The 13,871-nt window shown below is 39.5% G+C and overlaps 1 protein-coding gene across 1 annotated transcript; it reads left to right on the top strand.

The window, feature by feature from the left end:
- The first annotated feature begins 6,490 nt into the window (after positions 1-6,490).
- Positions 6,491-13,823, top strand: SH2D1B (SH2 domain containing 1B). Its single transcript, XM_042810228.1, has 4 exons — positions 6,491-6,769; positions 10,362-10,425; positions 11,823-11,991; positions 13,104-13,823. The coding sequence occupies exons 1-4, from the start codon at positions 6,636-6,638 to the stop codon at positions 13,139-13,141; spliced, it is 405 nt and encodes a 134-aa protein (XP_042666162.1). The 5' UTR covers positions 6,491-6,635; the 3' UTR covers positions 13,142-13,823.
- Positions 13,824-13,871: the final 48 nt, after the last annotated feature.

The raw sequence follows: 13,871 nt of genomic DNA, 5'->3' as shown, positions 1-13,871 counted from the left end.
AACTTTGATCTCTGCCCCGTGGTTATCCACTGAAAACGTATTTTTTTTCATGCTGTTCAGCAACTCAGTTTTTCTTTGGCTTTACTTTTCTTACTGAAGGCATTAAGAGCTTTTCTGTGTTAGAGCTGCAGCCTATATAGGTGACAAAACCAGAATGCCAAGCGTGCTTGCTAATAGGAGATGTTACCATGAAAATGCGTTTCAGTAGTGTATATTTTCTCTTATAGTCAAAAGGCTTTGTTGAGACAGAGGCACAGCATTTTATAGAAGTGGCAGACAAGGTGGTGTCCAGGTCCAACAAACAGAACAACTGCAAGGTTTGAAAAAGGAACCTGTGGTGAAAGACTGCAGGAAGTGGTTGCATTTTGTTAAGAATACAGAAGATTGATTAGAGTATGAAGTATTTTCAGGTATAGGAGATAGTGACAATCTAGCCTTTTCTCCATGTGGAGGTGAGAGAGGGAAAAAGTGCTTAGCATTTTTTTCCTTTCTCTAACATGCAAAAGGTCAGTCAGTCACTGTAGAAGTCTAGCCTAGAAACATTCCTTCCTTCAGTGAATGATGGGAAAAACAAAACAAACAAAAAAACCCATTCTAGTCCTGTTTTGGGAAAGAGCAAAATTACGTTAAGAGCAGATTCACACTAGACACAGCTTGATTTTGTGTTGCTAATAATGTTAGTGATAATGCCCAAAGGCTTATTCTGATGCGATTACCTCCACTGCACAAAATATGTTGCAACTTAGAAGGATCCAGCCAGTGCACTGTGCCACTCTTGTGCCTTCCCCTGCTCTCAAATAGGCAGTTATGCACCATGGATTCCTTGGTATGTTTATTTGGGGTATCATTGCTGTTACCTTCGTACATCTTTTGTCATAAATTACACAGAATTTGCAGCAGCTCTCAGTCTCTTTCTCCTGTCACAAACTATCCTACTGTGATCTAGATCTAGGCTTCAGGCTTTGTTGCCACTCTGCAAGCACAGACAACTTGAGAAGTAGCTGCATCTGAGGAACAGGAACAGTCTCACCCACAACAGCTTACAGCAGCTGACAGGAAGGGCCTTCTCCACCAAAAAGAAGCCAGGGCTCCTGCCTGGATGCCCCAGAATTGTGCCATGCAGTACCCTGAATCCACTGATGAAGACTGCTTCTCGCCATCATGCAGGCAACACTTTCAGTTTTCTTCTTTTTCACATGAGGTCCTCTTAGACTTAAAGCAGTCGAGAATTTTCTGTCAGTGAAGGGTTGTGAAGAAACCCAAATGTTGCCCTCCTTGGCCTATAATGTGAAATACACCTGAATTTCATCAAAGTTAATACCATTAACTCCTGTTTCTGGCCACTCCATGGACTTTTCAGAGTAGGCAACCTGGATATGCGGGGTTGTATAAGCCAAAAATAATTAATAGGAAATATTTGGTCTGAATTTATGGGTGAATTTGGCCCATGGAGGTATATCATTATATGTTTCAAACATAGAACGGTGAAAGGTAAATGTCACATGCTGCAGATCATGGTGAGTGAGGTTCATGACACAGCTCTGAGGTAGCTGACAAGGACATCTTCTCACCACATTCCTCAATATACGCAGCATCTGTCAACCGGTATTTGTGACCTGAAAGTCCTGTTATGTCTTTGCCAGTGTCTTTTTGCCATGAACTAGCCCACCAGTGCTAGAGTAAAACATATATACTCACACCTGTGTATGCGTTGGAGGGAGAGCGAGGAATCTGTGTCTGATCAGTTTGTTACCTGGGTATTTTAGTGATAGACCAGATTATATTTATGGCATCTCTCTTCTTCCTTTTTCTTACATTGTACATTTCTGTGGTTTCTGCTTCTAAGCCAAACTTCAACTTCACTTGAGTACTGCAGATTGGTAAAGTAAAAGGATCACTTCAATCCTTAGGTGACCCTCTTCTATTGAACCCTGCTGGGAAGCTGCAGGAACAAATTGTCTTGATATATTCTTCAAGTTTTGAACTCTGTTTGAGTTGTGCTTGCACTGTGCACATTGAACCATGGCTTCACAGTGAGAATTTCTGTCTGGGATCATTACTTGTCATTTGAACAAAGAACTGAAAACCCTAAAAGGAGCTGAAAATCTACCATTACACAATTCTTACCTCATTTTCCCATGATGATTTCTAAGGCAAGAGATTATCAAAACAGTGATATTAAACAGATAAAAGCTCCAATCTTCCCAATCAAACACACCACTGACCCTGTCTCTAACCAAAATAAATATGCAAGAAATGAGAACATGCTTGTAAATAAATGGAGTGTGTTACACGGTGTAAACTGCCCAACTAGTGGCACTAGAAATTTCTTCACTTCCTAATAGGATCTTATTGTGCTGGTTGAAAATTTCAGATTGTTTCTGAAGTTTAGCAAATCTAGCTGTGCAACTACACACCAGAAGAGTACTCAGTCCCACACTGTAACTCAAACGTGTAGTTGATGGGAAAGGAGAAAAGGCAGCTTTTCTCCTAAAAATAAGAAGTGTTTCTAAAGAGGAATAGAAACAGTACAATTTTTGTAGGGAGGAATTCCTGGATAAGTGAGCAACTGTTGTAAGAGAAGCAAGCTTTCCTCCGAAAGGAAAGATATTGAGCCCATCATATTTTATCTTTAAACAAAGTTGGTGGTTTCACCTTCGTTTTTTCTGTGTCTGGAGTAGAACCAATTATTTGAGAAGCAGGAAAAGGAGCTGGCTTCCATAGATACAACAGGAGCAAATTCATCACCATCTAGTACCTCTTGAGGTGTTGTAGTCACTCCAAGTGACCTCCATCTGCTCCTCCAAAAAGGAATGGGTCTGCCCATGACAGTCCAATGTTACATCTGCCAGCCCAGTGTAGCATCTCAGATGTCCTAGCATGTTTATTATAACACTTGGCCCTTGTAGGTGCCCAAATTCTGGCTCACAGAAAATTCTAAAGATTATTTGATTCAGTGGTTTTCAGACTTAAAAACAAAGAAGATTGACCAGAGTATCATCAGTAGTAGTATCCAGAGTTGAATGTCCTTTTCATCAGTACAGTTACTCCAGTACTATATGAATTCAGTAACTGCCCAGGACCTTGAAATACAGAAGGAAGTTACATGTATTAGTGAACATGGGTAATTATGATTGTCTTTAATTACATTCAGTTATTACAAAATCTACTAGTCTTTAGTGTTCATTCCAATGTCTTTTAGTTATATAAGCCCTTCTCCCAATTTTGCCCCTTCTGCTGTACTTGTTTCATTCTCTTCAAAAGCTTTTTCTGTTTGGAATACTGAATTGTCACAGCTAACTCCTTTTTCCCGTTAAAGTGAATTTTCCCTTTTCAAATCTTCCTTTTTGGTATCCTCAAGCTCCTGTCTACTTATCCCTATTCTCTTTCTTTGTTTTGTTTTAGTTTTTCTGTGGGTTTTTTGTTTGTTTGTTTTGTTTTGTTTTGTTTTCTGTTTGCTTTGGTTCTGGTTGGTTGGTTGTCTTTTAGTATTATAAGCATTACAGAAATGAAAAAGAACATTTTTTCATTAATTTTCTATTACTCCTTAGCTGTCATAGCACTACAATATCAGCCATTCTCTCAACTGCTATTCCAAAATTACTCATCCGCTTGTGTCTCTTGAAATTGCTACAAGGTCCTTCTGATATATTCCCTTTCATCAAAGCCCCTGTATATAAACTATCTTCTATGCCCCAGTTCCAATTCAGTATTTTTTACTTTTTTGAGATCCACTCTTTTTTGAGATCTTTCATGTTTTTCAGGATCCTCTTTGTAACTTTGTTTCTTCTCTCCTTTGTTCCTCCAGTTTTTGTGGCTGCTGTTGCCGCCTCACACAGAATCTCCTGTCCGTATTTTTTCTTCCTGCTGGTGGTCGGTTTTCTCCATCCAAACCCTGTTATCTGCTTCCCCTTCTCTGATGCCGTATTCTAAGAATAAAGTGACGTTTATATCTGGATTCTAGATCTGATTTCAGATTTAGATTCTGTGATGGCACTATTTGGAACTGTAACATTGTGAGTAGACCCCTTCTGGTTCTGTCTAACTGGTGACTTGAGTAACAAACCATAACAATCCTGTAAAGGCCACAAAACAAAAACTGTTTGGCAATGCTCTTGTGAAAGTTCCAGATCAAAGACCTGTTGTACCCTAGCACAGTGGGAAAGTAGAAGTTAGTTGTCTTGCTTAAGGTTCAACCCCAACCACAACCATTATGCAAAAGGAGAAGCGTGGCCATTATGGCGTTTGCACAGCACTTTCTTCTCATGGGCTTTTTATCAGCAGAGGAGCACCTGACTAAGTGATCAGTGGGTAATGTGTGGCTGCCACTTCCGTTTAAATAGCCTTGTAGATGCAGGCCTGCAAGACTGACTGATTTTATTGTATTCTGTTTCTGCATGTAGATAATGAGGTCCTTAGGGAAGAACATGTTACCGTTATGTTCCCAAAAGAGGAATCATTCCATTCGAATATCCTGAGCTGGAAGGAACTCCAACTCCACACAGGATCACACAAAATTCAATCCTTATGTCTGAAAGCGTTGTCCAAAATGCTCCTTGTACTCTGGCAGCTTGAAGCCGTGCCCAGTGCCCTGGCATCCTGTTCCAGAGCATGACCACCCTGTGGTGCAGACCCTGTCCCTAACCCCCAGCTGCCCTCCCCTGACGCAACTCCATGCCGTTCCCTCGGGCCCCGTCGCTGACACGCAGACAGAGCTCAGCGCTGCCCCTCCGCTCTCTGGAGGAACTGCAGCCGCCATCAGGCCTCCACTCAGCCTACTTTGCTTTATGCTGGACAAGCCCAGCAACATCATCTGTGCCTCATACATCTTTACCCTTTGGACTGTTCCCTGTTTCCGTAATCCTCCTTTGGATACTTTATATTAGTTTTATTTATTTATTTTGTTGCTTGTTAGCTTTCCTATCACTGCAAAGGAGAGAAATAATGTATCCGAAGCTGGGCAGCGTTAAGCAACTGCTGCTGTTCCTTTTCACAGCTGGAATTCTGGGCCACCCACCTCGCACTGCTCCAGGAAAATTTTACATTTGTGAGATATATAGAAAACTATAACACACATTCATATTACTGACCACCAGCCCTTATCATACCTGATCCATTATCACACTTCACTTGCACAAAAGGAAGAAAACTGGAATTCTGCCAATAGCATGTTGTAACTCTGACATCTAACTGCTGAGTACTTTCACTCACAAGTTTCTTGGATTTTTTGTTAAATGGAGGAGGATCTGTAAAAGAAGAAGAGAGAAAATAGCCAACTATCGCTTATGGTACCATTGTGAAGGATCGTGAACAAGGTGGATCCCAGAACTGTACAACAAAAGCGCAATGCCACTAGCACTGATAGCGTAAGCAACTGTCATGGTGCTGTGGGATCATTGCCATGAAGCAAGGACATCACCAGTACTGCGTCGTGATAGAGAAATGGTGACACATTATGAGAACTTCAGAGTTGTCCTCAGGTTACAAAACTGGGAAGTGTACTTGCAAACAGTGATCTCTGAAATCAAGAAGACCCCACCCAGTTCCAGCTCTTGTGGACTTGGACTGTTTTGACTTCAAAATCAGGCTGTATTGCAGCAGTCCCTGATCCTTTTTCTCAGCTTTGAAGACTGTCTCTCCTGCTTTCTCTGTTCCGTCCCCTTTCCCTGGTAACTTAAACCCACTCTACCTGCAAGGCCAGTGCTTGTTTTCTTTCCAGTCTCACATTCTGAATCACAGCTACTCCTGTATCTTTAGGTCCTCACTCAGTTTCCTTCACTAATACTGCTCAGCCTGGCTTTTAGCTCTTGCTTCTCTAGGTCCGTTTGCCCTCCACCCTTTCCCAGTCCTTGCCTTCCAGTGAGGAAAGCATTAAGTGCCTGTGAGAGCATCTCCCATAGAGCTGGGCAGCATTTCCTCCATCAGGGAGCAGCAGTTCTTCACACGGCTGTATCCTGCCCTCATTGAACTGACAGCAGCTTCCTAAGGCTACCAAAAGGCACTGTCTGACCATCGTCTCCTTCCTACTATGTTTTCTAAATCATGACATAGACATAGCAGAACTTCTTGACAAAATTGTTACACTTTAAAAATGAGAAGGAGGCAGCAGAAAGAACACTTCTTGAAAAATTTAATTCTCAAATATTGCTGACCAACTTTCACTGAAACTTGGATAATCCATTAAACCGTAAGGACAGCAACAACAACCAACAGCTGTGCTAAAGGGTGCAGTTCAGCAAGGCTTTGAGGATCTTCAAATATAAAAGTTAACTTTAAAATGTGACTGTGCTTAGGTGTCTGCTAAACTACTGCATAGCTTAGAAACATGATACACAAACCAAATGTTAGCTCTGTCATACAATGTGCCAGAAGAGTCTTTTCTTCTGACATGGACTGTTAACAGTGCAGAAGAATCATTTCCCATTTCCCGCCCTCACTGTGCTCATTAGCATTAAGCTGATGACTAACTGCACTACAGACAGACCAATTACAGCAACATGAAGCCATGACCGTACTTCACACCTCCAGTTTCATTTCTCAACAGCTGCTTTTAGAACAAGTCTTCTTTTAATGCTAGTCTTCTGGCTTTTTCTAGAATTGGTCTGAAAGACAAGAGATCTTGTTTCTATTTGTCCATGGAGTTCCCATTTTTTCATGGAAAGATATCAAGAAAAGCATGTGAAGAACTGCTGTGCAAGAAAGGAAAGAATGGTAGTTATTTAATACGAGAGAGTGAAAGTGTGGCTGGAGCCTTGTGTCTGTGTGTTTTGTAAGTATTTTAATACTAAATTTCGTATGAGTTTTCAAATAGATTCAAAACTAAGAATTCTCCTTTTCTAATATTAATAGTTCTTCCTTGTTAACAGTATGTCCGTAGATGTATTCAAGCGATGTTGGTTGCCTTAGGTTTTCTTTACAGTGAGTGGTGAATGGGTGGCATTTATAAAAACAATTCATACAACAGTGAATGGATGAACTGCTGTTGTCTGCTGGTGCTGTTGTCTCTCTGCAGACAACGGAGAGAGCCCAGAGAAAATACCTTAGCCTGCTAAAACACGGTGAGAAGAACCTCACTCAAAGTTGCTACCTCTGTTATAAAAGGAGTAAATACCATTGTAGCACTACTGAGACACAGAAAAGTCTCACAGTAGGATATAAAACATTTTCTTCTTCATATGCATGCTGATTATCTGATGAAACATTAGCCTTGTGTTTCCCACAAAGTTTATCTAATATAAGAAGATAAGCTGAGACAGAAAGATGTCATGTCCTACTCAAATTCATGACAAGCCCATGAACAAGATAGGAACAGAAAACTGCTTAGCTTAAAACAACTAAAATTGGATTATTTTCTTTTCCTGTTGGGAACAGTATTTTTTTCCTGTTCATAAAGACTGTTTTACGTTTTTCATAAGTAATCAATCTCTTCTTAATATGTTCAGAGTTTATGAACTAGTCACTAGTCCTTTTTGCGTGAACCTATAAAATTTTACATTTTCCTTGATGTGTGTTCGAGAGTGACATGAAAAAAAAAAATAGCACAACATTTAATTAGCTTAGAAATGTCAGGAAATATTTTTTATCAATAATCAAAATCTCACTGGTTTTGAAACAAATCAAAGGAGAAGGGAGAAAAAGGGGGGAGGAAATGGATAGTGCTGGGTTGGTGAGTAGAAGAAAAGATCATCTGGGAATAACAAAGACAAGTAAGGAGAAATGGCAGATGAGATACGAATCAGTTACGAGTCTACAAGATCTCCCTTGTCCTCACACCAGTTAGCTTGTTAATTTGAATCATAATATGCAGCTGTTTATAAGCATTTAATAGTTTATTTGGAATCAGAAGTTTTCACTGTAATGGCAGTTTCATGTTCATTTTATGTTAAAATAACTGTAGCAGCCAAGTAATTTACAGACATTGACTTTTCAAATTTTGATTGACAAAGAGTAAGTTTAGAAACAACCATTTAGATTATTGTTTTTCACTTTGATGTCTCATTTTTACTTGCATATTATGTTTAAAGAATGAAGGCTGACTTTTATAAATGCTCATAAGCCAGATACTTGTGAATGTTTACAGGTACCTCATGGAGGGAAAAAAAAAAAAAAAAAAAAGACATAGTCAAAGTTAAGTTAGTGTCAAAGTCGAAGTGGAAGTTAGAACTAGTCCCAGTCCATAGTAAATTCTTCAGAGAGCAGAGCAGGTTCTTTGCAGAACAAACATCCGTTTACATGCAAGTCCCCATAACTAAGTTTTTGCCCTAAGATTCTCCCTCTCATCTCAGCTCAATTCATTTAGCTATAGCTGAAATCTTTCCAATGAACATGCATACCAACTAAAATTACCTGTTTTCAGATATTGTTTTTTTTGTTGCTGTTTTATTGTGGTTTATATATCTCTGCAGCTTTACTGCCTTTTTTGGTGATTATCATGATCTCCAGTTCATCTTCTGAGCAGCTGTCATTGCTATATTTGATAAAAAGTTTTCATTTCTGTTGATAGAATGTGTCCAAAGCCATCAGTATCCCTAATGTTCTAACACTTGAACATTATTAAAATAATAATAATCAAAATTCTAGGAAATGCTAAAGAAGAATAATTTCCTGAAAGTAGAGCCCATGTTGTCGTTTTGTGTGCTGGTGGATGGAGGACATTTTCTATTGACATTTCTCCAAGAATTCAACATTCTTCTTGTAATACAAATGCAAGGTACAGTTCAGAGAGGTATCACATTGGAAGGCAAGAAAAACAGATGAGAAATGGGAAGTACATGGAATCAAATTATTTATATAAAGGCCTGAGCTGGGTTTACTTTGTAAGTTATCTGCAAATTTTAGAGTAAACATATTCCAAAACATGAAAACTTTCCTCAATATTTGAACTCTAGAATCCCATTTGTTTTGCTTTTCTATCTCAGTCTTATACATATTAATTAACAATCATGTGTTGATAATGCTATTGCAGATATTTCCAGTCCCAGTGTCTGTTTCCATTCCTTCCTCCAATGTTTTTTCTTTTAGCATTGTGGGTCAGAGACTTAGCCCACTAGTTTGTCCCTAATATCATATCTTCTCTTCTGGATATGCTCACTGTTAAGTGGCCAGTATCATATCTAGTCAAATCAAATACATTTGAGTTTGAAATAGTGATTGCATCTGGAACAGGTGGAAGCATAGATGGCTCAGTGGGAGGATTACTTGTGGGCTCACCCAAGGAAAGCTGGTTACAGAAAAAACATTCTACAACTTCTCACTCCTGTGTATGCCACAGCAAATAAATCACCTGTTCTCTACAGAAGAATGCCAGTAGATCTCATTTGAAAAGTGAACTGCAGGTTTTCTTAGAGAATCATTCCTTACTGCCACTTTGACTAATGTGGTTTTCACTCTCTCTCCTCTCCCATCCTTCCCAACTTCTGTAGTACAGTAGAAGACATTCCCAAAGACAGCCTTTCAGAATGTCACTTCACGCCACTGTTCTTGTTTCCATATAACACGGTAATCTTGTGTCGTACCCCAGGTAATTCTCTCCTGTTTTAAGGTGCAGATCAGTCTTCTGAAAGGCGACGTTTCCTATGGAGTTGGTAGTTTGAAGCCCGTTCTTTTTCCCCTAGGGTATGAATTCAGGGAAAGAAGGATACTCCACTTTCCCCTGTAGCAATTTCGGTCTTCACAGTAGCTCCATTTTTTTTAGAAGGGGTACATGTTAACAACGTCATTCCAGCCTAAAAAGGCTGTATGATAGTAGGTCTAACCTTGCTGGAATCTGAGAGACATCCAAGCTACAGCTCCCCCTTGTCTCGCTGCTGATGGAGACACTGCGGTTATCAATGATGCATGAGTCTGCCCTTTGCCTGCGTTTTATTCCATGTGACATTTGCACAAAATGGTTTCTAACACAGTAAAGCAATTCTGCTGATGGTGAGCAAGAAATTAGGCATCCTATAGAAGCAAAGACTCTTCTTTTACATGCATAGCAGCTTTCAGTGGGTTTCTAGGCTTTGTTTTGTGCTTTACTATCTATGAACAAGTAAGTAACAGCGACTTCCAGCCGTTTCTGGATGTAACCAGAAACATTTTCATTACTTTGAATTACCAGATTTGTTTTATTGAAGCTGTAGTCACATGAAACTTAACTCAACATAAAAAATGGACCTAAGAAGCAGGAGAAGAGCTCAGGCAGTTAGCTGATGTGAACATGATTGCTCAAGATCTCTCCCAAGCAAAAAAAAAAAAAAAAAACAACAAGCAAGCAGACAAAACCAATACCTGAGTGACATATTCAGCTGTAGTAGTCTAAGCCCTTTCCTGTGGTCTGACAGTTGACACAAACTTAATGTATACAACAATGTTTTTCACAGCTTCGAAAAAGTCATCTACACTTATCGTATCTTCAGGGAATATGAAGGAAATTATAAAATACAGGTAAGCAAATCTCATTTCATCTATAAAGACCTCATTATTTTAAATTTTAATGAATTTTTTAAAATAATATGCTTGAAAATATTACCTAATAAAACAAGAAGGCTCCTCCGAAAGTAATGCCTCCTATTTTATTATGATGGCCAGCAATGTCAGAAGTGGATGTCGGTGGTATGGTAGTAGAAGTTAAACCTTCCCACCAATATTCCATTACATTTTGTTGCTGTTAAGTGAAAGCTGGTGCTCATTTGAGCCCCCAGATGCATTAGCTGCTTCTGCAGGTGTCCTTTCTCATTCATGCTAATATAACATAAAACACTAGGCTTCTGCTTGTTGCGTAGTTGTCCAAATCCAACATTTTAAATTGGAATTAAATATGTTCTCCATAAGTTTGTTTTCTAAGACCAGAGGGAAGTCTGTAATGCTTTCACTACTGAACAATGCTGTAGGGGATTGAGCCAAGCTTAAACTTTGTATTTTATCATATTTAGTAATAAAGAAATAGCTACAGAAGTCATAATATCTTCTAGACTATCTAAAAGCAGTAATGGTGAATGGTTTTAGATCTTCAACCGAGAAATTGTTATCAGTTTTAGTTCTGATTCCATAGCAATAATTTCTGGAGCTTAAACCCCCAGAATACATACAGAAGATAGTTTGCTTATCCTCATCACCATTTCAACACAGAGTATGAAACTTCTTCAGTAGTCTTGGTAGGGATCTATGTTTAAGTGGTTTTCCGAGACAGCAATATCATAAAACTTCTTTGGTGACATAGACCAAGTCTTGAAGGACACATGCAGGGAGCAAGACACTTGCCTGGGGACTGTGATCTCCGTGGCTTCCCAGGAGGCAGCAACTGGTTCTGTTCTTTTGCAAGGAAAGAGTAAAACACATGGCTTGTGATGAAGAGTTAAATTTCATAGCACTTGGACTGTAGTTGACTGAAATCCCCCCCCTTTTTTTTTTTTTCTGAACGGCTAAATATGATGTGAAACAATTGAATTTTGTTTTAAGCCCCTTCAGGAATTCCCAAAGGGAAGAACTGAGACATAGTCAGACCTGCAGCGCCATGAGGGGGATGGTTACAGACATCAGCCATTGGAATGAAGGAGGCAAAATTTGTCCTTGCTAGGATGGGAAGCCTGTGATCTGAAGCCAGGCAGGGAGCACTGAATAGCTTTCCCTTGGCTGCAGCACACACAAGCAGGGCTGGTGAAGGAGGTTATGCCTGGTACCATAACCACGCCACCACACAGGTGTCCCTCTTGTGTTTAGAACAGTATTCTGTCACCATACAGGTTTACGAAATGTCCTTTGGTGAACAAGTTATGCACAGTTCTTTTCATTACAGATTACAAATACAACTTCAAACAAACTTAGTTTTTCTTTCCTTACAGACTTCTGAAGGCGTTCCAGAAAAGGTCTTCAGAACGCTAAAGGATTTAATATATAACTATGAAAAGCCAAACCAAGGGCTAGTCACAAAGCTTCGCTACCCAGTCAAGAAAACAAGCTCCTCACGAAGAAGCCAGAAGCTCAAGTTAGGAAATGATGATGTTTATGATGGTGAGAAGTCTAGTGTAGTCTGTCGTTTCATTAAGACAATGATTGCATTGACAGGTGAATAATTGCTATGTGTCCTCTGAGACAAGCTTGCATGGACAGAAATTCAAGATTCTTCCTTCTTTTTTACGTTCACTGGAAACTGCTTAGTTCTAGGTCACAGGTTACATACACTCATCCACCATAAATTAACAGAATAAAACTAAAAAAGGTACAGATGGCAAAGCATGGTATTGCCCAAAACTCACTCCATGAGTATCAGTGATCAGACTACAGAAAGCTATGAAACAATTTTACACAATGTGTTTCTGGCAAGCTGACAGGCCCTTATATCTCAGTGAGAGTTGAGGCTGTCCTTTACTTTGTTGTCCAGATCAAAAGCTACTTTTATGCCAAAATCTAGCTTGTAGATTATTGTGATTTGTGTTAGAACGTGACCTTTTTTAGTTATCATGTTGAAAATAAGAATTATACAGATTTGTGCTCAGGATTACAGATCTGGAATCAGATAGTTTAGTCGCTGGGGTTCACTACTGGTACTGGTTTTTAGCCAGCTTTTAACATTGTGTTCTAGACCAAGAACCACTTTTCTGGGGGTGGCTACAAGTGTTCTGTTTCTGCCTTTTCCCTGGATTCTAAAAAAATAACAACACTAATAAAAACTGTAACAAGGTCTCAGATGTTTTTTCAAGGTCTCCTCCCAGCTAAGGGCTTTTCTGTTGGGAATATCCATCTACAGAACAAAAGCTGTCTTACACTACAGTCATAGCTACCTGTGCTATTGATCTGAATTACTGACTATATATGATTTAGGATATTTAACTTTCTCAGGAAGGCAGGGTCTCATGTGGATACAACCATTTAATTACAGAGCTTGCTGATTCAGAAAGGGCAATACCGGCTTTGCTTCCACATGTGGAGTGGCCTGGGAGACCCAGTCCATAGGAAACTAAGTCTAAACACTAGTTCTGAAATAGCAGACAGAATACTGAGAAATCAAACTGAATTAACAGTATCTACATAGCAACGTGACAACATGCCATCTTGCTTAGAGGAGTCTTTCAGAAAAGCAATTAGCAATGACAAGATCTGTTTTTTTCTTTATTTCTTTACAGAAATTGATGAAAGTGATTATGTTGATGTCTTACCTTGAATGATCTGCAACCTGATGAATTGGAAAGACTCCATCTTAGGCTGTGCCACAGCACATCAACTGGAGAGAGTTAACAGTTGGACATTCAAAGCTATGTATCTGTACCTCTGGAATTAGTGCTTTTTGTAGATTAACAGAGCAACTGCATTTTGCCCCAGTAGATCCAGCTCAAAGTACTGTGTATTTTTTGTGCATCATTAAGAGAATTAGTTTTCCTGACGTGGATAATTATATGGGGGAAAGGGTGTGTGTACTTATTTGCTTGTGTATTTTTTGGGGTTTTTTTTTAGCAAACTTTCCAAGATGCCTATTGCTGAAACATACAATCTGTTATTTTATAAATCATATATGTAAAGACAGCTGTCAAGTAGATGGGGCGAGGCTCTCTTCAGTGGTGTCTAGCAACAGAACAAGGGACAATGGGCACAAACTGGAACATGGAAAGTTCCATATGAACATGAGGGAGATCTTTTACACTTTGAGGGTGACAGAGAACTGGCACACGCCGCCCAGAGAGGCAGGTTTGTACTCAGGAGATATTCAAGGCTTGTCTGGATGCTTTCTTGTGCAACCAGCTGTAGAGAAGTGCTTTAGCTGGGGTTTGGACTCATGGGTGTCCAACCTTTTGGAGTGCCTGGGCCACAGTGAGTGAAGAGGAATTGTCTTGGGCCACATGTAAAATATATAATATAGTTAATTTATATAAATAGCATTTTTTTTAGTAATTAAA

Source organism: Centrocercus urophasianus, unplaced genomic scaffold (assembly GCF_019232065.1).
Source record: "Centrocercus urophasianus isolate 14NV4802_14NV808 unplaced genomic scaffold, USGS_Curo_1.0 seq_12, whole genome shotgun sequence".
In the NCBI taxonomy this organism is placed as follows: Eukaryota; Metazoa; Chordata; class Aves; order Galliformes; family Phasianidae; genus Centrocercus; species Centrocercus urophasianus.
Note: the sequence above shows the minus strand (reverse complement) of the source record. Positions and strands in the feature narration are given on the sequence as shown.

Coding starts and splice junctions, on each gene's coding strand:
- SH2D1B (XM_042810228.1), top strand. CDS start 6,636: ATGGAGTTCCCATTTTTTCATGGAAAGATATCAAGAAAAGCATGTGAA. Junction 6,770..10,361: donor GCCTTGTGTCTGTGTGTTTT/GTAAGTATTTTA, acceptor TGTTTTTCACAG/CTTCGAAAAAGTCATCTACA. Junction 10,426..11,822: donor AAGGAAATTATAAAATACAG/GTAAGCAAATCT, acceptor CTTTCCTTACAG/ACTTCTGAAGGCGTTCCAGA.